The 23,256-nt window shown below is 42.9% G+C and overlaps 1 protein-coding gene across 1 annotated transcript in view; it reads right to left on the bottom strand.

The window, feature by feature from the left end:
- The window catches only part of DCBLD1 (discoidin, CUB and LCCL domain containing 1), a 55,839-nt gene that overhangs the window by 24,062 nt on the left and 8,521 nt on the right, over positions 1-23,256 (bottom strand). The window contains exon 2 of the mRNA XM_081094755.1: positions 9,276-9,488. Within this exon, the coding sequence (XP_080950881.1) occupies positions 9,276-9,488 (213 nt within the window). The remainder of the gene's footprint in view (positions 1-9,275; positions 9,489-23,256) is intronic.

Consider the following 23,256-nt stretch of genomic DNA (forward strand, 5'->3'; position numbering starts at 1 on the left):
TTATCAGCCACTATAGTGAATCTGCCTGCACCATGACTCCCAGCCTCCAGACTGTATGAAATAAATGTCTGCTGTTTTTAAGCTATCCAGTCTGAGGTATCTTGTTAACCAACTAAGACAGGTAGTAAAATAAAAATAAAAAATGTTATCACAAAAATGATATCTAGGGGCCTCTTAAATTTGCTCAAAGAAACTAACAAATTTCCTATTTTAAGGAGATTCCAGAATTAAGAGTCTGTCCAATGTATGGTAAACATCATATTCCCATGCAGTTTTTCCTATACACATTGATCTCTCTCTTACCATAGCTCCTGGTTAACCTGTATAATTTCTTGTGATTTATAAAATAAAGTTCATAAAAAGCAGAATAGTTTCTGAAGCTTTTTGAAATTCCATAATATAAATTATACAATTAAGAGTATTACACATTGTTTCTGGAATAAGTTGCTTGAAAAGTAATAGGAAACTCAATGAACTTTCAAAGGACACAATTAGATTTGGAGCTAAAAAGGAAACAAAATACCTTCCCAAGACTACTCAAGTTAAAGTTTAGTTGTCATCTTAAAAGTCATGTATGCAAGACACAATAATTTCCTTGAAAACAGGAATTAACAAGCAGATCTAAAAATTTTATTTATTAATGAGAAAGAGAGAGAAAGAGGGAGAGGGAGAGGGAGAGAAAGAGAGAGAGGGAAAGAGAGAGAGGGAGAGAGTGAGAGGAAGAGAGGGGGAGAGAAAGAGAAACTGATTCTTGTATGTACCCTGACAGGGGCTCAAACATACAACCTTGAGGATGAGTTTTTCTTATAAAAGCCTTTCTATGCCCAAATGATATGGTTACTGTTAGTGTTCTCCATCCTGACTTGTAAAAAGGGTCTACAACTGTATTTAAACAGTCCCAAAGACAGTACCATTGGAAATTCAAATGTGAGCTTGATAACTCCTATCTTTGACCAGGGTCCTATTCTCCATCCTGGGCTGTGTTCCTGGATTGGTGAACCCGCCTCAGCTCACAGTCTCTTGACTGGGTCCTAAAACCTTTAGCAGACCTAAGCGCAGGACTCCCAGTTCCGCTTCCCATCTGCGGGTGCTGTGTGTTACGTAGACCTGGACTTGCCACCTCACTCTCCTCACCGCTATCCTTGCCTGCAAGGCAGGTTCCACCCGACTTTACAGCCCCAAATTCCCTCACATGGGGCATCGCAGAAAGGTACTTCATCAAGTAGGCTGAAAAATCAGGAAAAATGAACACTTTTCCCTTTTGTGGAATGTAACTGTAGGCCTGGATTGTGGGAAGAGCTACCGATGATTCAGAATGGAATAGCCCTGTGGCATTTGGCACCTGACATGAGGCCAAGACCTAATAGACAATGGGTTAATCCCTTGGACAAAAGGAATAAAGGGCCCGGAACCACAGGGGCTGACTTCTTTGAGCACAGTAGGCCAGTCCCTCTCAACACATCCCTTGTTTAGGGCCACTGTTCCATGAGCAGCTGAGAGGGGAAACCCTTTATCTTTCCATGTGTGAATAAAAGAAAACTGTCCAACTAGGAAGAATGAACCATCTGCTCACAGCCAAGCCCAGAGCCCTCCATTCTCTGGCAACCGGACAATCCGTGCGACAATTTCTAGTAGTGCTCCATTCTCCAAGGGTTGTCTGCCTAAGTCTCTGGACATTACAAGGCAGTCACAGGTGGGTTAATAACTCTTCCAAGTCACTTCAGGAGGGTCTATGCTTTTGAGCTTGAAACCGATGGAGCTAAATTATTGTTTCATCTGTGAAAGGGACGCGTCTGAAAAATGGATGCATACTGTTAAAAAAAGAGACCTCTCCCCCTGCATAACTACTCTCAGTGGTGAAAAACACGGAGACCAAATGAAAACCCAACTCCTGAGAGATCTGTCCTAAATCAAACAACAAAAATTCCTCCTGAGAACCTTCAACTTTATAAGCACCTTCTGAAGCACACATTTAATTCCTTATGACAGAAAAGAACATGCCAATGGGCCTAAAGGACATTCTTGGGAGTGCCATGGCAGAGCCAGCCACGGGCACGCTCTCAGCCGCCAGAAAAGTGGCACCCAGCACGGGCCAGATCTGTTCTCAGAGGCAGGCGCGCTGCCGAAACCATCTCTAGAAATGCTGAAGCTGCAAAGGCCACGCCATTGACTCCAGTCCCTTCTCCATTTGTTTTTTTCAGTGCAGTCAAATGGCAAGGTTTGTCCTTGCTGGCTAATTGCAATAGTGTCATTGTACAAAATTACTGAATTTTCAGGGCCATTTTCTTTGAAAAGGAAGGAAATTAACATAAAAAAGGGATATTCTTGGACTGTGCCATTAACACCATGGTCACGTAAGAATGTAAGTGGTGTCCCTGGAGAGCGTTGGTCTCCAGTTCCCAGACAAAAATCAGTGACAGATGATAAATGAACCAGGCGGATTCCTAGACAAAGGTGTGGTTTTCCTTGGGGCCAAGGCATGTCAAGAAGTGCCCTAACACTGGAGCTCACAACCCACCTAGGCCATTACTTCTCTCCCAACAAAAGAGGGTAATTACTGAAACTAAATCACAGTGCGGTCTCCAGGGAAGTATTTGGGGAAAAGGAGGAGGAGGAGGTCCAAGCCTTTTCTCCTTGAGGCTTATGATTATGTTAATAAGATGTCTAGTGTGGAACATTCTGGCTGATATAAAGTTTTCTATAAGTTTAAAATTCTTCTGAATTCTATCTTGGCACAAAAGGCAAAACCAAATCAAACAAACAAAACAGTCCTTCTCAAGAATATCCACCAAAGTAGCCCCAATCCTAGAGGGGAATGCAATTCTAGGGTGTTTGAGACTCAAAACAACTTTCCATACAAGCTGGAAATTTCTTCAAAGGCTTTTGTTGTTTCTTTAAAAGTCGTAAGAATTTTCTGTTCTCTATGATATGACTGGTAGAGACATAACCCATTTGTAAAATAGAAGCTGCCAATCTTGTGTTTTTCTTTATTTGGAATTTTCAAAAAAATCAACAGACAACACATAATGTTTGGATCTTATTATGGTATGCCAGCTATGTATTATTCTAAAATATTATCACAGAAATCTTGTTGCAATTGTGAGGCAAAACACTAAGTATTATTTCCTACTTTCCCATTTCTCTTGTTCCTAGTGTAATACGAATATTAACAGTTGACTTCACATGGTTTTACTTTTTCAGTCTATGACAATGGTTAAAAGAATATTGGGGGTGGAGGTGGAAGTACAGGAAATGTAAAAGAACAATTCTGGAATTTCCTGGTTTTCCTATAGCGCAAGTCATTTATCAGAACACAACTAATTTGACTGGCTATAATTAGGTTCACTGGCCATGATGCCGCCTTAAGCATTCTAACTAAGTATTTTTAAACCGTAAATTTATATTGATACTCTGTATGGGAGTGATTTTTCAGAAAGCCATTTTACTTCCAGTATATCCCCATGGGGAAGGCCCTCAGAAGTTTCTACTTCTTCCAGCAAATGATAACCAAGGACTACAGCTCAGATCTTATGCACAAGCCCCCGATCAGATTGATGGTTATTGCCACACCAAATTGGGAAGGTTTAAGAGAAGGGTCTCTGAAGTCAGATGCCCAAACTTGAATCCTAGCTCTAGTTAAGAGATCATAAGCATGTCACTTGACCTCTTGAAGCTGCAGTTTCCTTATGTGTGGATGTTACAAACAGGTCCCCTGAGGGCTATCATGAAGGTTAAATCAGTTAGTAATTCTAGGGACTAAACCCAGCATATAGTTGAATGCTTAGTCGCAGACACCTTCTACATTATTTGTAGTCTTTTCTCTATTATAGAGTCCTAAAATTTCATATAAGTCAAGTCCTTCTTCCAATGCAGTCAGGATGTTTATAGATAGAGGAATCTTACTGTGAATCTTCTTGTAGTGTGAACAAATCCACATTTTTAAATATGTCTGCCAAAACTGAGCTACATGCAATGTGATTTATTAAAAGTGGACTGAGCATTTTTAATTACAAGACTACGCTATACAATAAGGGATACTACAAAGATAAATAAAATGCAATTCCTTGCTCAAGGAACCCCTTATCTGGTAGAGAATCTAAAATAATGATCAAATCTGAGATTGGTGCTCTACTGAAGGCTTAGAAAAACAACACGAGCCCTAGCTGGTTTGGCTCAGTGGATAGAAGGGTATGCGGACTGTAGGGTATGGGTTTGATTCCGGTCAAGGGCAGGTTCCTTTGTTGCAGGCTCCTCCCCGGCCTGGGTCCTGTTTGGAACTCGTGCACAAGAGACAAAGAAAGACTAAGGAACTGTCCATGATTAAAGGAGCCGGAGGAGACCTGACAAGTAAACGCTTTGTGATCTGAACTGGATCCCACATAAGAAAAGCAACAGTAGTCTTCTTTTGAAGGGAGTCTCAGTTACTGCAATTACTTTAGTCTCAAACGAAACCCCAGAAATCCCTTAGTTATAGCGAAAACAATCTCTACTAAGCAAAGTATGACGACACTTAATAATTTTTTTGGCCAGAATATTAGCACACATGATCTTGAAAGACAGTGTATGTTTTATATCCAATTTTTGTATAGGTTTACAAGTAAATTTTGTTTTAAAAAAATATCTTTAAAAACATATTTTGTTATTAAAAAACATTTTTCTAGTGAAGGTTGATACACTTTATCAACTTTGCTGTTTCAAAGGTGTTTGAAAGGGAGAGTCAGTGTCTTAACTCAGCCATCGATAGATAAGTACATTCTTCTAATTGATGCTCGAATCTGAAATATCAGCCATAATGATAATACATGACAACCAGAGTAATAATAACCCCTTCTTGCATGTGTCAGGCCTTTTCACATCAGTGAGATCAAGTGTATCTTTTGCTTGATCACTGTCAAAGCTGATGTGGGCACACTGCTTATAGTGCATTCTGTTACCACAGGAGCGTGGATGATAAAAGCACACGAGGTATATAAACCAAACATTTCAAACAATTGGCCTGGGGGTGAGCCATTAAAAAAGAGCTGCATAATGATTACAACTGCAAAACTTCAGCATATTCACAATGATTAACGCAATCACATTCCAACTAGGTCCATTCTTGGCAGAGCTTACAGACACGAATGCCAGAAAACATTACTCTTTTTCAAAACATTATCTGCATATTCAAAGGTTGGAGAGTGTTGAATCTTAAAATCTCTTGGCCCTGAGTTTTAGTAATGAATTAGTTAGTGAAAAAAACTGAGCGGGATAAACTCAAATTACTCAGCTGTTTTAGCCACACATGTCATCACGAGAGCCGCCACATTCCAGAATTTCAGGAGGCGTTCAGAACATAAGGTCCCCCCCTGCAGCACCTCAGCGGGCACCCCCTCTACCAGACCCAGGAAATAGTACTGTGGGTCCCTGGGACACTGAGATGACACTAGGGACCTCCCTCTGAAGTCATGCCAGGGCCTGTGGCCACGATAGCTGCAGAGGGGCCTCCCTCCCCCACCCCCCTGCCCATAGAGCTGGGCAACAGCCCCAGGAATGCCCACTCCCTGAGCTCGGATGCAGGACCACAAAGCACTTATGCCTCCTCCTTCTCCTCCTCCTCTTCCTCCTCCTTCATTGTGGATGCCTGCACTCAGGAAAGTTCAAACTGACCAGGGAACTATTATTTTTAATGGATTTTCATTGATTTTTTAGAGAGAGAGGAAGGGAGAGAAACATTGATGAGAGAGAAACATCAATCAGTTGCCTCCTGCACGCCCCCTATTAGGGATCAAGCTCACAACTCAGGCATGTGCTTTGACCCGGAAGCAAACCGGCGACCTCTTGGTGCATGGGTCAACATTCAACCACTGAGCCACACCAGGGCATGACCAGGAACTATTTTTTAAAAATATATTTTATTGATGTTTTTACAGAGAGGGAGAGGGATAGAGAGTTAGAAACATCAATCCGCTGCCTCCTGCACACTCCCCACTGGGGATGTGCCCACAATCAAGGTACATGCCCCTGACCAGAATCAAACCTGGGACCCTTGAGTCCGCAGGCTGACGCTCTATCCACTGAGCCAAACCGGTTAGGGCGACCACGAACTATTTTAACTCTTCAAATTTATGTCTAGTTAATGGTTTTGGTCCAAAGAAATCTATTTGTTGTTTATTAAGAAACATGTTTATTAAAGAAAGAACTGAAAATAAAGAGAGGACATAAGACCCATAGTCAAACCTTCTAAAGTCCTTGTATTTTGCTATAGTTGTGTTCTGACTTATTTTACTCAAAGGGTTTTTTATCATCATAACATTATTGTATATTCATATTTTATCTAACACTATGTACTAGTATATCATAAGCAACTTTCTAGATTAACAGTCTTTTAAACAAATAGCTGTTTAATATTCCAAGTAACTGGAACTTGTTTTACTTAACTGGTTCCTTGTCATTGAACTTTATTAATTTACTTTTAAAATCATTTATTCTCTGAGTATCTACTACATTCAAGTCACTGGATTAAATATTATAAATACTACACATACATAAAAAAACAACTCTTCCCAGAATGCTCTTCAAAACTATAAAAGATTCAAACATATGCATGTAACATATATGATATATGCATGTATATACTTGCTGCATGTCCTTAAACCACTTAATTATTTTAAAATATACTTATATAATTGAAATATTCTAATTTCCGTTCATGTATTCCCCTTATTGCTAATTTCTGCTCTCCTTGTCTGCTGGATTTGCCCTAGCATGACTAATCAGAAAATCTTTAAAGTACCCACAAAAGAAATTCTCAGCATCATTAAATACTTTATCTTAAAAACATGTTCTAAGTATTAACTATACCTGTGCTTGAAACAAAATTGCTATATATGTAATATTGGGCTGGTCACCTGAAAAGGGTAATAATTTGTTGGGTTCTTTTTAAGGTGGTGGAACCAAGAGAAAGGAGGGGACATCTGGAGCCACAGGGACAGATATAAACCTTTCTTTCTGCCCTATCTAGCTGTGCGATCCTTGGCGTTTTCCTTAAAAGTCACTGTGATGCAGTTTTGTACAAAGGAGTTAATATTTACCTTGCAGGGTGGATGTAAGGGTGCAGGAAAAATCTATGTAAGGGCCAAGCATGTACCTGGATACAAAAGACGCTGACTATTTTATGTCTACAATGAGCATATCTTTTGCCTTTATGGGACAAACAGAAGTGGATACAGAAACATTTTCAAGAGAAAAATTCAGTTACTTGGCTTTACTGCTACAAGTGAATTTTAATTTATTACTCATTTCCTAGTGCCAGGTCAAAGTCTCCAAAATTAAGAACCTAGAAATGTGGAGAACAGTACCCTGAGGCCGACCATGACCGCCTTAGAACCTAGCCTAGCTCCTAATGTGGCGTTAATCCCATGCTTTTCCTCCTTTCTGTGTATTTGTGAATTTCTACCAAAGGTGATGGAATGAATTCCCAGGGCGGGGAAAGTCACATCCATTCTGCAATCCTGCTTTGGGAAGATTTGCTCCCCTTTCTAATTCTTCTCCCCTGGGCCTCTGATTTGAAAGGTGAGCAAATGAGTCCTCTGCTGCTCTGCCAGGAGGTGGAATTAACCGCTTGTTTTCCGGAAAAGGAGACGTTCCCCCAGACACACCAGTGTGGGAGGGCAGCTTCAGGACCCGGAGCACTTTGCCTCGAATTTTACACTGGAGGTCTGACACGCAGTCTTCTCTGAATCCGTATGAAATCCCTGGCTGGTGAGATTCCCTGACAATGGCCTCTATAAGTTAATTCAGATTCGATCACCCAAGGTAACGGTACAGTAAGCTTCCCAGGGACCTTTTGCGTTCCTGGAATTGCCATTTTCCCGTGTGAGTCAGACTGGAGTTTAAAAAGTGCAAATAATTATATCAAGTCGACCATCTTTGTTTTGTCAAAGTAATTTAACCATCATTAAAACAGACATAATATTGTCAGGGCTAAAAAATCTTAGCTGTTTTTCCCCTGATGGGGCCTAGGTAAGTTTAGACCTCTGAGTAGACTCAGGCATGGTCTGTGCCTCCACCTGGGCCCAGGCACCCGCGGTGAGAAAACAAGTCTAGACTAAATGTAACCACAGCCTGGAAGGCTACGTGTTTGAGAAACTGCCTATGGAACGAGCAGGCGGACAAGACTTTACCTAAAACCTATATCATTTGTGGAGTTGTGTGCACAGGGAATTTCAGAAAATCTCCACTCTCAAAATAACCCGTGGACAAGATTTTGTCTAAACTCAAGCTGTTTCCTTGGCTTTGGGACTGTAAGGTCGCTGTTACGGTGATTTCAGAGGCCACTGTGCTAACAGCACACCCAGGGCACAGGAAGCTTAATTTCCAAAGGTTATTTGGGAAACTGTCCTTTGCACTTGCTGTTCCCGTACCCAGAAACTCTGACCTCAGATATACGTGCCCAATGCATTCCCTTCTTCATCGGGGTCTCTGCTCAGATGTCCCGTAGTGGGGAAGCCTTCTGACCACCCCATTTGAAGTAGCACAAACAACTCAAAAACAGGCTCCATCTTACCTTAGATTTACAGCGGTGCTCAACCTGTGGGTCGCGACCCCTTTGGCGGTCGAACGACCCTTTCACAGGGGTCGCCTAAGACCATCCTGCATATCAGATATTTACATTATGATTCATAACAGTAGCAACATCACAGTTATGAAGTGGCAACGAAAATAATTTTATGGTTGGGGGTCACCACAACATGAAGAACTGTATTTAAAGGGCCAGAAGGTGGAGAACCACTGCCTCAGAAGGTCGTCTTCTTGTTCTCATGTTTCTTTCTCACAATCACTCACATGATAGATGCATTAGTTTTCCTTCCCCCCTCCCCTCCCCACCAAGGCAAGCTCCATGAAGGAGGAACTCTGTTTTTTTCACTGTTATATCCCAACCAGTTTCTCACAGAGTTCCTGAACCCAGGATCACTATTCAATAAATATTTGTCACAGGAATGAATGAACCGTAGATGTTTTAGCCAAGAGCCATACATCTCCCATTCTCTTCCCAGCAAGATACAAACCCAAACAAAGCTCCCGAGACACGCACACCAGGCTAACAAGTGACATCTCCTTAGATGTCTTTGTTGCAGCTTATGAAGCAAATGTACCATGTGAGCTACCCCAAGAGTTTACAAAACTCAAGTTTCTCTTCTAAGGTTCCCAGGCTATTTTGCTAAGAAACAGACAGCCCCCCTCCCCCAAATTGCAAATGTTTTCATGCACACAGACACCCCGGTCTCTTTCCTTACCGTACTGATTGGAATTGCTGGTGAAGAGCAGGTAGTCAGAAGCACAGGTCTGGGACTCAATATCCAAATCTCCTAACCTCAGAACCAACCTCTTCCCCTTCGGTACTGTGATTGTCCTCTCACACGTCGTGTGATTGGGGTAAGTCCGTGGATAATTCTTGGATGCCATGGTGCCACTGTCCTGATAGGATACTATGTGCCCACAGCCATCGCCTGTTAGAGAAAAAGGATTTAAGAAGTAAAATTAATTGTTCCAGAGAACTGAGAATCCAGTACAATTCCCTACTCATGTATTTTCTTCCTTCTTTGAAAAAAGTAATTAAAAATTAAAAATAAGATTAAATTATTACGCAGTATGTATTGTTTTATGTTCGTTCATCTCGTTTCCCAGTATAATCTTTTGAACAGTTAATCAAAATGTTTCATATTAGAGTAGAAAGCCATCATCAGCAAACACATCATTTTATCATATTACTTTTTCTAATCATCTATCTATCTATCTGACCTTGTACAGTGGGCCCTTGGAATTCATAGATTTGCTGTTTGTGGGTTTGTCTATTAGCAAGCCAATGTCATGTAAAAATCTGCAAAGGAGAAAATACTACTACTTACCTCAGAGAGTTACCGTGAGGATTAAGTGAGGTAATGAATGTAAAACCTGTCACTGACAGAATCTGAGACTTAGGCTGAGAGGACTTTAACAGCTGGGAACTAGCAATCATTCACCATTCATATCTCACTAATGACAGTCATGGATTGATGGTACCTGATAGAGAAAGTCAAGCATCTCCTACATTGAGTGCTTGCCACACACCAGACCTGGAGCTGTGGGAGACACACAAAGCAGCAGTGCTCTGCTTCATGGACCTGAGAGTAAAATGGGAGACAGTCACATGTCCAAATAACTGTAACACTAGATGCTTTGTGCCATATCCGGGGCTTAAAGGGCTGAGGCAGACAAGAAAGAATCTCTTTTAGTGAAATATCACTAGTTCATTAAAATAACAAATTTTCTTAAGACTTCTCTGAACAAGAAAGGTCATCAATTGACCAACAAGTTGCCTTAATAGATTAAAGTGACCAAGTTAATCATTCCAATATCTAATGGTGTGCACAAGTGGGTGTGGCAAGGCAAATGAGCAAGTACTGCATGCAAACTGCAAAATGCCTGTGGTTAGTACAGCTTCACATAAAAAAACAACAACAAGAATTCCTACCCTTAGGGAGGGAGAGGAAGCAGAAATCATTTGGAGAAGGAACTCAGGCAGGAAAACAAGGGCTCTCCATAGAAGCCCCAACTAGGGCACAATGGAAGCTAAAGACCAAGCAGCCTTCTCCCTTCTGCCGCCTCTTCCCTAAACTAGAGGAGGATTCATCTGTGGGCATCCTTTATTCCACTTCCTTCTTGCAGCTCAAATAATAATGGAGGCCCAGACCAAAAGAAATATCTGGGGGTAGGGCAGGGAACCCCAGCATCTACCCCACTCCAGCAGACCAGGTGTAGGGAAAGGATCCACCCATTCTCCAGAAATTCCCACAAGGTTCTGAACAGTCCTGGCCAGGAGGTTGGGTGGAGGGAGGGTTGACCTTAAGAAGATGGGGTAGAGAATACCAGGGAAATGTGGATGGGTAACTACAATGAATCTACTCTGCAACCTGGAGATCTAGGCAAAAGTTGTGGGATTTTTACTGTAGGCAACAGGGATCCAAAAAATGTTTAGAGAAGAGACTTAAAGAAGTATTTGAAAGAGGTATTTGAGAAAGTGGGTCAACCTGGTTGGGTAATGACAGGAACTAGAACACAGGGAGAATCTGGGTCAGAGGAGCAGTGGTAGGGCTAGAAACGAGCTGGCTAAAGGGGAAGGAAGAGAAAGAAAACCCGGAGAATTCATCACAAAAAACAATGAACAGACTGTAGTTTGTGGTGGAAAAGACAAGAGGAGAAATAATCACTAAAATTTTGAGTTCAGAAATGATTGGAACCCTGAGGTCAATACAGACAGAAAGGGAAGCCTGGAGAGCAAACAGGTTTGGGGCAAAGGTAAATGCGTTTGCTGAACTGGAGGTGATAGCTATATTTCTTGGGCTTCCTGGCAGTAAGTACATTCCTCTCAGGTCCATGCTGATAATTAAATGAAAATTATAATAGAGTGAAGCATATGGTGGGGAAGCACATAATGCACAGGGTTTTCACTTAAAAAGTGAATTATTTCCTGTTTTTAAAGGCTTTAATTTAAAAAAAAAAATCCAATTTACAGTTTCTTTTGAAAACTGGAAGACATGGTAACCAAACCAGCAGGCATTCTCAAAGAGCCAGTGATGTGGTGACTGCCCCTTTAAAAGAGACAAACACCCAGCCTTGGGGAGTGTGGCTCAATTGGTTGGGCATCATCCTGGTTCAGTTTTGGGAGGCAGCCAATTGATGTTGTGCTCTAGCATTGATGTTTCTCTTTCTCTCTCCCTCTCCCTTCCTCTCTCCCTTCCTCTCTCTCTCTCACTCTCTCTCTCTCAATAAATAAAATAAAATAAAATAAAATAAAATAAAATAAAATAAAATAAAGAGACAAATACCCTTGTCTCCCCACCAGGTCCTGGCCATTCGTTTTTGACTTGTCCCATCACTGGAGGCATTAATTTTGAGCACTCGAATAGAGCAGCACTAGGGTAACTAGAATACAAACAAATGATTGTGCATATAAATATGCATTAACCCTTTCTAAGACACCAAGATACCGGCTGGTAAACATTAAATGCCTCTTTTCTTAGTACAATGAAATTCTGCTTTAGTAAGAGAAGAGCAAGTGTAGTATTTCCTAGATAACAGAGCGAAATTATATGTGAATCAACCTACACATGATTACTGCATTCTAAATCTTAAGTGACATGTTATGACAAAGAAAAATCCCACGGTGTCACTTTTATTCATTTTATTAGGTGCAATAATGGTATCAAAGTTAACTAAGAAACTGGTGTGTTTAGGGATGCCCACTGAGATATGTAGGGCTGAAATGACACAATGACATAGGTCTGTCAGGGTTTGTCTTCCAAAATGCACTTCAGCGAAATCGGGAGGGAAGGATGGGGAAATGCTGCTGGTTGCTGTAGCTGGATGATGAAGGTTCAGGAGCTTTGTTCTGTTTTTAATTAAAATGAAAACAAATACAGGTCAATCTTTAAGGGAAGAAATACAATCTTGCTTTTATGATTCAACTCCACCTGGTGTGGGAGGGCTGGCGGGCAGTGAGCCACAGCGATGCGGTGCTGGAGGTGACAGCGACAGCACAGCGCCCCCACCCAACATCAAAGTGGGGAAGTGGACGTGGGGAGGGAAGACGCCTCCCCACAGGGAATCTGTCTGCTCTTCAAAAGTGGCTGCCACACAGTGTTTACCTTTTTCTTCCCTGTAATTTAATTGCCAAAACATAGGATGACTAACCCATGTGTCATTTCCTCCTCGCCTTAGACTGAAAGCTCCCCACTGGGGAGGATTTGAAGAGTCGTCCCTCCAATGGTGGGCTTCAGGCCTGGGGTTTGCTCAGAGCCAGAGCTGGTTTGTGAGACTGACCAACCACCTCCTCCAAACAACGTACAAATATAAAACTGCATGGGTGACGTTGAGATTTTAAGGGGGGGAGGGGGGAAACCACAGCAAGTACTTACTCATATAACTCTCCAAGTGATCTCTGTACAAAATTTAAGTATTTTAATTCTAAACATTTGGAAACAACCTAAATTAGAAAAGAATAGTCAAACTATGATATCTCCAAGCAATGTCATGTTAAGGTAAAGTTAGGCTCATGTTTTAGAAGACGATTTAATTTATTTTTGGAAGTCAGGCCTATTATTACATGTCACGCTCAAAGAAGTGAAATGACTTAAAGCCACAGAGTTAGCAGGAGGTGCAAATGGGTATGAACTCACGCTCCAGGGTCCACACGATTAGCCGGACTAGAAAGGCACAGTGAGCCAAGTAACAAACTTAAACTTCGGGTGAGAAGTGGGGCCTCTCTGTCCCTTGGTCAGAATCTGGGCAACCTCAGGGCTGAAGTGTCTATGCCACATGGCTTTCTGGATGAGGCCCTGGCAGGCAGCAGAGGAGGGGGTAATCTGGGAATACAGTTTTTGTAGAAGACTATTTTTAAAACAGAATATAGAGTACACACATAGATATGAAGGAAAAAATGTTTACTTCTATGGCCTGGGATCACAAGTAATTTTTATTTTGTTTGTACATTTGTTTTCTATATTTCCTACAATATGAAACATTATCCTATCTAATAAAAGAGAAACATGCAAATTGACCATAACCCTGACACCCTTCCCATGGGCTAATCAGCAGGATATGCAAATTAACTGCCAACCAAGATGGCGGCCAGCAGCCACACAGCTGAAGCGAACAGGAGGCTTGCTTGTTCCAGTGACAGAGGAAGCCAAGGTTCCCCGCCTGCCGCAGCCCAACTCTGAGCTGCACTCTAAGCAACTATGTTGCAATTATATAAGCTAAACAAGCTCCAGAGACCTGTTTTCAGCCAGCTTCGGCCTCAGAGCTTAGAGCTGCAGTGATGGCAACAGAGTTTCAATTATAGAAGCCAAAAAAAACTAGATACCTGCTTTCAGGCCAGCTTTGGCCTCAGAGCTTAGAGCTGCTGTGATAGCAACAGAGTTGCAATTATAGAAGCCAAACAGACCCAGAAACCTGCTTACAGCCCTCAGAGGTGGAGCCGGCTCTCAGCTCCAGTGACAGCTATAGAAGGTAAATAAATCCCAGAATTTAAAAAAAGAAAAAAAGGAGAGGCTGGGAGCTTAAGTTGCCCTCCAGCCTGAAAACGGCTCTCAGGCCCTCACCCAAACTGGCCAGGCACCCCAGTGGGGATCTCCACCCTGAAGGGGGTGTGACCAGCTGCAAACAGCCTTCAGCCCGTCATCCAGGCTGGCCAGGCAGCCAAGTGGGACCCCCACCCTGATCCGGGACACTTTCAGGGCAAACCAGCTGGCCCCCACCTGTGCACCAGGCCTCTATCCTATACTACAGGCAGGGCAGGACAGCGCGAGCTGCCATCCAGGCCCCATGTGCAGCCCTGGGCAGGGAGGCATAAGCCCCGCCCCCATCCAGGACCCCTGTGTGCCACCTGAGCCCCCAGTCGGGCCCCTGTGCCGCCTAAGCCCTGCACTGCTAAGCCCCGCCCCCAGCCGCGACCCTATGACTATTGGAGAGCAGGAAAGTGCCGCTGGGCCCTGGGTTGCTGTGGTGATCCAGCCATTGGTAAGTAGAAAAGTGCGGCCTGTAGGCAGCCCCCAGCTGCGCCTGATCCGGGAGCAGGAGAGCAAGCCTGGCCTGAGCGCAGCTCCCAGCTGGGCCTGATCCGGGAGCAGGAAAGCAAGCCCAGCCTGCGGGCAGCCCCCAGCTGCGCCTTCTCCCCGGTCGCCATGAGGATCCAGGAGCAGGAAAGCAAGCCTGGCCTGCGGGCAGCCCCCAACTGGGCCTGATCCGGGAGCAGGAAAGCAAGCCCAGCCTGCGGGCAGCCCCCAGCTGCGCCTTCTCCCCGGTCGCCATGAGGATCCGGGAGCAGGAAAGCAAGCCTGGCCTGAGGGCAGCCCCCAACTGGGCCTGATCCAGGAGCAGGAAAGCAAGCCTGGCCTGAGGGCAGCCCCCAGCTGCGCCTGACTCGGGAGCAGGAGAGCAAGCCCGGCCTGCGGGCAGCCCTTCTCCCTGGTCGCCATGAGGATCCAGGAGCAGGAAAGCAAGCCTGGCCTGCGGGCAGCCCCAAACTTTCCCTGCTCCCCGGTCGCCCTGGTGATCTGGGAGCAGGAAAGCAAGCCTGGTCTGTGGGCAGCCCCAAGCTGGGCCTGATACAGGAGCAGGAAAGCCTGGCCTGCGGACAGCCCCCAGCTGGGCCTGCTTCCCGGTCGCCATGGAGACCTGGGAGCGGGAAAGCCCAGCCTGTGGGCAGCCCCCAGCTGGGCCTGCTGCCCGGTCGCCATGGGGATCCTGGAGCAGGAGAGCAAGCCCGGCCTGCGGGCAGCTCCAAGCTGGGCCTGCTCCCTGGTTGCCATGGCGATCCGGGAGCGGGAAAGCCCGGCTTGCAAGCAGCACCCCCATCCTGGCTATAGCTCAAGGGAGAGTACAACATGCAGTGGAGGCCAGGAGCCTGAGAGATCAAGACAGAGGGGCTCCTGCTCCAAGCCTCCATGGTGTGGCTGGGGGCAGGCCCCCAGCAGACACACACACACACACACACACACACACACACACACACAGCCTTCTCTGAGCCTCCAATGTGGCTGGGGGCAGACCTCCAGTGGGGAGACACACACACACACAGCAACTGCTTCGAGCCTACGTGACGCGGCTGAGGGCAGGCCCTAGCAGACAGACAGACACACACACACACACACACACACACACACTCACACACACATGGGATGCCTGCTCCAAGCCTCTGCTGCCAGACTGTGGCCATCAGTAGGACATCCACTGAGGGCTCCCGGACTGTGAGAGGGGCAGGCTGGGCTGAGGGAACCCCATGCCCCTGTGCATGAATTTCGTGCACCAGGCCTCTAGTATAGAAATAAAATAATTAAAAGTACCCCCCAAAAGTACCAAATTCACCTAATGTTCTTTGTAACATTAAAGGCTACGTTCAGCATTAGTTGTATAGACACCAGTATATCCAAATTGTCATTAGAAACTCAGTCCACAAGTAGCTAGGGACTTGGTATCATGTAGTTCCCATGTGAAGCTGCTCACAGTCAAGGGGAGAGGTATGTTGACAAGTCATTCCTGACAGTGTAATGACAGGTCCAAAAACAGAGACACGGGCTCAATATCTGTTCTCCAAGGGCCTTAAATGAATGGATATGCCTCTGGCTCTCTGTCTTTGACATCAGCTATTTGGGAAGTATGGATATACAAGGTATTTTTAACAGAAGCTTAAAACAAATCCTAGATGCTTATCTACGTGAGTCAACCATTTATTTAGTCTACTGTAATTCCACCAAGAAAGCAAAACAATAACTTCCTTAAAAGACTATTTGCTTTTGATAAGAAATCTTGTTCAAAAAAAAAAAAAGAAAGAAATCTTGTTCCATTAACAGAAAAGTGAAATTAAGATATACATAGTACAGACTAACTTCTGTAATACCACAAAGTATGACATAGAAAAAAAACAACAAAAAACACTTTTCACTGAAATGCACCAGCTTGCAAAGTATTTGGATGAAGTGAAATGAACAGTGCACAACTAACTTTAAGATTATTAACTGGCCCCTAAAATAAGACACCAGCCTTCAACTATTTTTTATTAAGACCCATATGTAGAATATAGATTTTCCATCCCAACCTAAGTAAGCACACATATATACATATGCATAGATAACAAACAAAAGTCTAATGTTTAATTCTTTTATCATATGTAATGCACTGCGATAGTTCCTATTCTATTTCATTTTTTAATTAAAAGCATGCTGGGTGTGCCAACTGAATTGATTCTATTGCCTATTAATAAGCCTGCAATTTGGGCAACAGTGCCCTAAAATGTAACAGAAGTGAAACCATTTCTAGAGACATGATTTCATTACAGTTGTATCCTTGCGCTTCTAATAATCAACTTAAAACAGGTCTCAACACATACTCAATCATTTCATGTGTGGGTGTGAGAAAATTTCTTCCCATGTCTAAGATCAAGTGAGCTCTTGATGACTACCATCTTTTCAACCACAAAGGGGAGCTTGCAATTATTACAGAGCTCTTTGTCCCATGGTAAGGTGAACAGCTTTCCCAAGGTATTACTAATTTCATTGCCAGCCAGACTCTCTCAGGAACTTCGCTCTTCTCCAGGGATGCTTAACTTTGTTTCACTTTGTGTGTTGCCTGGAAAGAAATGGAAAACCAGGGGCAGGCAGGCCTAAGTGGTTGTGTGAAAATAGAGTCAGACAGAAGTTATAGTAATAAAACTTCAATTATTCAACATCTTTAGTTTTCCTGAAAGGAAATGAATAATACTGTGCTGAAAGAAGTTGTAGTCATAGACTAGAAACACAGGCCAAGTTGTGCAAAACCGTTCAGGATCTCCTTAAACCTTATTCTCGCCACAAAGAAAATAGATGCTAATGATATGACTAATCATCTAATGAAGATAATACTTTTTGCCTCAGCAGATGAAAGATTTTTAAGAGTAAAATAAAAGGAAACATAAGGGACTTATTGTCAAAAGCCTCTCTATGTAAGCCCTCAACACAATGTTTTCTACCAGCTAAAAAATGACTTCAGAGAAATCAATGTGAATGTATGAAAATGGAACAAATCATTTTGAGAGGTCCTGTCCACAGCTCCCTGCATAATGCTTGGCTGTCTCCATCAGTGTGCAAAGACATCAATAATTTTAATGCAAACATATTGAAAAGTGCATGCGCACCCAATGGAAGAAATCTCAACACCTAGCTTAATGCTATCCTTTAATGTGCTATAAGTAAAACCAGTTAAAACTCTCAAGTTCTTGGCCACACTCCAGCCTTGTGATTCCAACTGAGGCAGTTGTGGGTGTGGGGGAAGAGGGTTTCTGATTTCATAAATTATTTCATACACTTGGGAGGGGACAGCAACCATGGTTCTCGCAATGGGCTCCCGCACAGCCTTGCCCAGTATTGACTTTGCGGCCTTGGGTGAGTCCCTTTACCTCTCCAAGCTTCATCTCGTCATCTGTAATAGAGAGACAATGAGAGCGCCCAACTCACAGGGTTACCATGACATGCAATGAGATCATGATGATCGAGTATTGAGCATAGCGGCTAGTGTAAAGTAATAATTCAATATATTTTAATTGCTATTTTTATTTTAAAGTGCTACACATATTAAAGCATCAAGAATATTGCTTTGAATTAGCTGACTTTATCCAAATTTCATCATCTATTGGTTCTGTGAGCTTAAGAAGTTACCCACTTAGTGTGTATCCATAACTGGGTGTAGCAAAGATGAACGAGTCTGTGTGTGAAGTGCCCTCAATTGCCTGAGAAGTCTAATTAGAATGGATCCCGTGCTGTTTGTTGAGAGCCTGCTCATTGCTAAGCCAGCATCTCCTCAAGTGGGCACTGTGAACTCCTAAGTCCTAATAGGAGTTTTACAGGAGGTCAAGCCCTCATCTCTAAAAGACAGTTGCAGGTCAGAAAGCTTGCAGAATCCTACCTTTTTCTGTACCACAGGACATCTCAAAGCCTGGCCGGGCGCAGTGAAGTTCTCTTAGGGGTTGCAGTTTGCAATATTCCCAGGGAACCCTTTCCTCAATGGGCATCACTAGGGAGTTGTGTTCTGTGGGACACACTGGCCAGTTCCTGGGCTAGTCTCTCAAAAGTGAGACATACAGAGATTCCATGAGGCCTCTGGGATTAAAGATTATACATGGAGAAGTGTACCTTGGCCTTTAGATTTCTACGAACAATACTGAAATTGTACTATATGATTCTGATATTCAAAAAACGACTTTTCATACTGTTGTTATTAAGTTACAAGTGTTGGGGGGGCATTGCAACAAATTTGACACATTGGATGAGAGAAGTTTCATAATTTTACAGATGAAAACTTACGAAAACAACTTGTTTGTACAGCAAAACCAGTCTAAGACAACTGATTTATCTCTGTTGAATAGATGCTTAGCATAAGGAAGTTGAAGAAAAGTGGCTGCTGACCTTTCCTAATAATGTCAGGATGTTGATGCAATGTCCAAGCTGCAATTGTGAAGTTGATGATAAATATGGGAGAAATCTTTCCTGTCCCTACAACACGCTATGTTTCCTAATCTTGCTTCCATGTTAAACATGCATTTTGCCATTGTTCAGATACTAGAGGCCCAGTGCACGAATTCAGGCACAGGTGGGGTCCCTCAGCCTGGCTGGCAATCCAGGCCTATGGGGGGGGGGGGCAGCAGGGGGGAGGGACCATGGGAGGTTGGCCTGCCAGCCCTCCCATTGGGGCCGATCGGGGGGTAGGGGCCACAGGAGGTTGGCTGTGGGAGTGTACTGACTACCAGGGGGCAGCTCCTGCGTTGAGCGTCTGCCCCCTGATGGTCAGTGCGTGTCATAGTGACTGGCTAACCAGTCGTTCCGGTCTTTTGGTTATAATGGTCGCTTAGGCTTTTATATAGAGAGATATGTAACTCAATATTGGCTTTTCTCTCTAGAGTCCAAAAAATCCCATATGACCAAGTATAAACAAAGTTAATCTGAGTTTTAAAAGTTAAACCTGTCAGTATTTCTCTCTTTCACACATACATATGGTTTCACTTTCACAAATACATTTTTCAAAAAAATCAGTAAGAACCAAAAAGTTATTAGAACAGGAAAAAAATTCATGAAACTGTGAAAGGGCTCTTTCTTACTAATCCTTAGCATTTATCCAAGCACTTACTATAAAAGGTGACAGATACAAAGCATCCTAAAAATTTTACATTAACTTATTTAATTCAGGATGATTGTATTTGATAGATAACATTATTAGTTTCCTTTTTAAAATGATAAAATATTTCATATAGATCTGTATATATACACACATACATAACACACCTATATTCATAAGCTATACATATGAGATATACATACCTCAAACATCCAAATATATATCTATATATCTATATATCTATATCTATCTATATCTATACCTATATCTATACCTATATCTATACCTATATATATATATCCCCATAGCTTATAAGATAGGACATTTCCAATAAACACAATTGAAGCCCAAACTTTCTTCATCACATGACCCTCCTGTTTTCTGGGTTGTATGTGTGAAGAAGTTGAGGCTCTGAAAAGCTGAGTGACTCAGCCCCGGTGTCTGAGCTGGCATCTGAACCCAGCCTGTCTGACTCTAGAGTCCATGAACTCCGTTACTGTGCTCTAAGGCTGCCGCTGTCAGAGTCACCCTTCTTGGAGGTGAGGAAATTGAGTCAGAGAGATTTAAGACATTGCCCAAGTTCACACAACTACTGAAAAGCCCAACTGGTATTAAAACCCACATTACCTTTATTTATTTATAGCCCTACTCTTTTGGTCTCAAAATTAACATGAGGAAAGTAGCCATGTTCAATTTAGTTTCTTATAAAATTTATGCTTATGAGAAATTTCATCTCCCTCTTTTTAATTATTTAAGTAATCACTCTTTACTAGACTATTAAGGGAATAGTCTAATGAGAAGTGCCTATTTTACCTCTTGCAAAGGTTGTTCACTTTGCTTAGCATCAATGCGGCTCCTAAAAAATGCTCCATAAATGAAGGTTTCAGTGGATTAAAATGCTGCTTTGCAAATTTCAGTGGGCATGCCAGTCACCTGGGGATCTTGTTAATATGCAGGGCCCGGAAATGTTGCATGTCCAAAGCTCTTGGTAATGACTGTTCTGTTGGTCCCTGTAAGATATTCTCTGAGTAGCAAGAGACTAAAAGAACCCTCATTTTTCATTGGGATCTCACAGTGAATCTCTTTCAAAATGAAAGTTCCTTGAGATATCAGTTTTATATCATTTTATTTTAATGTCTATTCCTAAAATTGGAACACATCTATATATTTTCAATTCTCCAACACTTATTTTCACATTAGATTTCATTTGTAAGACTAGGACAGGCAATATGTTTCAGAATCTATATTTAGGGTGTAATTTCTGACACCTGGACAGAAGTGTCAATTTAGAAATTATTTGAGCATATGGTGGAAAACACAAAGAAACAGGATGAGAAGGTTTGTGAACATACATGTATGCACCATATATAAGGAAAAAGCAATCAATGTTTATTGACCAGAAAAATAGCAAATCTTGCTGGAGAACCAAGATGGCGGCATAGGTTAACGCAGGAGTTTGCTGCTTTGAACAACTACTTCAAAAGTGAAACCAAAAAACGGAAGGGACATCACCCAGAACCACAGGAACGCTGGCTGAGTGGAAGTCCTACAACTAGGAGGAAAGAGAAACGCATACGGACACTCAGAGGAGGCGCAGTGCTGAAGTCAAATTCTGAGGTGCGGAGTGCGCAGAGCAGGCTGGCGGCGGAGGGTGCGGTTGGCGTTTTCAATCGGGAGGGAGTCGCAGACTCTGAGCTCCAGATACAGGCGAGTCTTTAGGGACCCAGACTCAAACGGGAGAAGCAGGACTGTCTGGCTTCGGTCAGAGCAAGTGCAGCTTTCTCTCCGAGGTTTGCAGCGGGTGCTGGGACTCAGAGAGGCAGAGCCCCTGGGGACAGGACTGAGAGCCGCCATAACTGCTCTCTCCGGCCCACCCTGTTGATCCTGTGCGACCCGCCCCGCCCAAGCCCTGCACAGAGGCATTTGCCGGATAGCCTCAGGCAAAGGCTAGATTAGCACCTCCCTAGAGGACAGAAGTTCTCTCACTGCAGAAACAGCTGATTCTCATAGCCACTTGGCCTGGAGGTCAAACCCTCCCTGGAAGTAGCTACAACAATCAAGGCTTAACTACAAGACTGCGCACAAAGACCACTAGGGGGTGCACCAAGGAAGCATAACATAATGCGGAGACAAAGAAACAGGACAAAATTGTCAATGGAAGATATAGAGTTCAGAACCACACTTTTAAGGTCTCTCAAGAACTGTTTAGAAGCCGCCGATAAACTTAATGAGATCTACAAGAAAACTAATGAGACCCTCGATCTTATATTGGGGAACCAACTAGAAATTAAGCATACACTGACTGAAATAAAGGATAATATACAGACTCCCAACAGCAGACCAGAGGAGCGCAAGAATCAAGTCAATGATTTGAAATGCGAGGAAGCAAAAAACACCTAACCAGAAAAGCAAAATGAAAAAAGAATCCAAAAATACGAGGATAGTGTAAGGAGCCTCTGGGACAGCTTCAAGCGTACCAACATCAGAATTATAGGGGTGCCAGAAGATGAGAGAGAGCAAGATATTGAAAACCTATTTGAAGAAATAATGACAGAAAACTTCCCCCACCTGGTGAAAGAAATGGACTTACAGGTCCAAGAAGCGCGGAGAACCCCAAACAAAAGGAATCCAAAGAGGACCACACCAAGACACATCATAATTAAAATGCCAAGAGCAAAAGATAAAGAGAGAATCTTAAAAACAGCAAGAGAAAGAAACTCAGTTATCTACAAGGGAATACCCATATGACTGTCAGCTGATTTCTCAACAGAAACTTTGCAGGCCAGAACGGAGTGGCAAGAAATATTCAAAGTGATGAATACCAAGAACCTACAACCAAGATTACTTTATCCAGCAAAGCTATCGTTCAGAATTGAAGGTCAGATAAAGAGCTTCACAGATAAGGAAAAGCTAAAGGAGTTCATCACCACCAAACCAGGATTATATGAAATGCTGAAAGGTATCCTTTAAGAAGAGGAAGAGGAAGAAAAAGGTAAAGATACAAATTATGAACAACAAATATGCATCTATCAACAAGTGAATCTAAGAATCAAGTGAATAAATAATCTGATGAACAGAATGAACTGGTGATTATAATAGAATCAGGGACATAGAAAGGGAATGGACTGACTATTCTTGGGGGTAAAGGGGTGTGGGAGATGCGGGAAGAGACTGGACAAAAATCGTGCACTTATGGATGAGGACAGTGGGTGGGGAGTGAGGGCGGAGGGTGGGGCAGGAACTGGGAGGAGGGGAGTTATGGGGGGGGGGGGGAAAGAGGAACAAATGTAATAATCTGAACAATAAAGATTTAATTTAAAAAAAAAAGAAAAATAGCAAATCTCTGTTGGGAGAGAGATGGTAGCTTATCATACATGCAATGAAGCATGAAAGGTAAGATATGAGAGAAAAAACAGACCTTACAAAACTCCTATCACATTCCACAGTCCTGAAAATTGTACTGCTTCTGCACATTCTGCATTCTGCATTGCTGAATTTATCACAGTCCAATAAGAGCACCTGGTTAGCTACTAACTGGAATTTGAAAAAGGCTTAATATTTCAGTGGCAAATGTGATCATTTCTAAGAGAAATC

The sequence above is a fragment of the Myotis nattereri genome, assembly GCF_964212035.1.
Source record: "Myotis nattereri genome assembly, chromosome: 6".
NCBI classification, from domain to species: domain Eukaryota; kingdom Metazoa; phylum Chordata; class Mammalia; order Chiroptera; family Vespertilionidae; genus Myotis; species Myotis nattereri.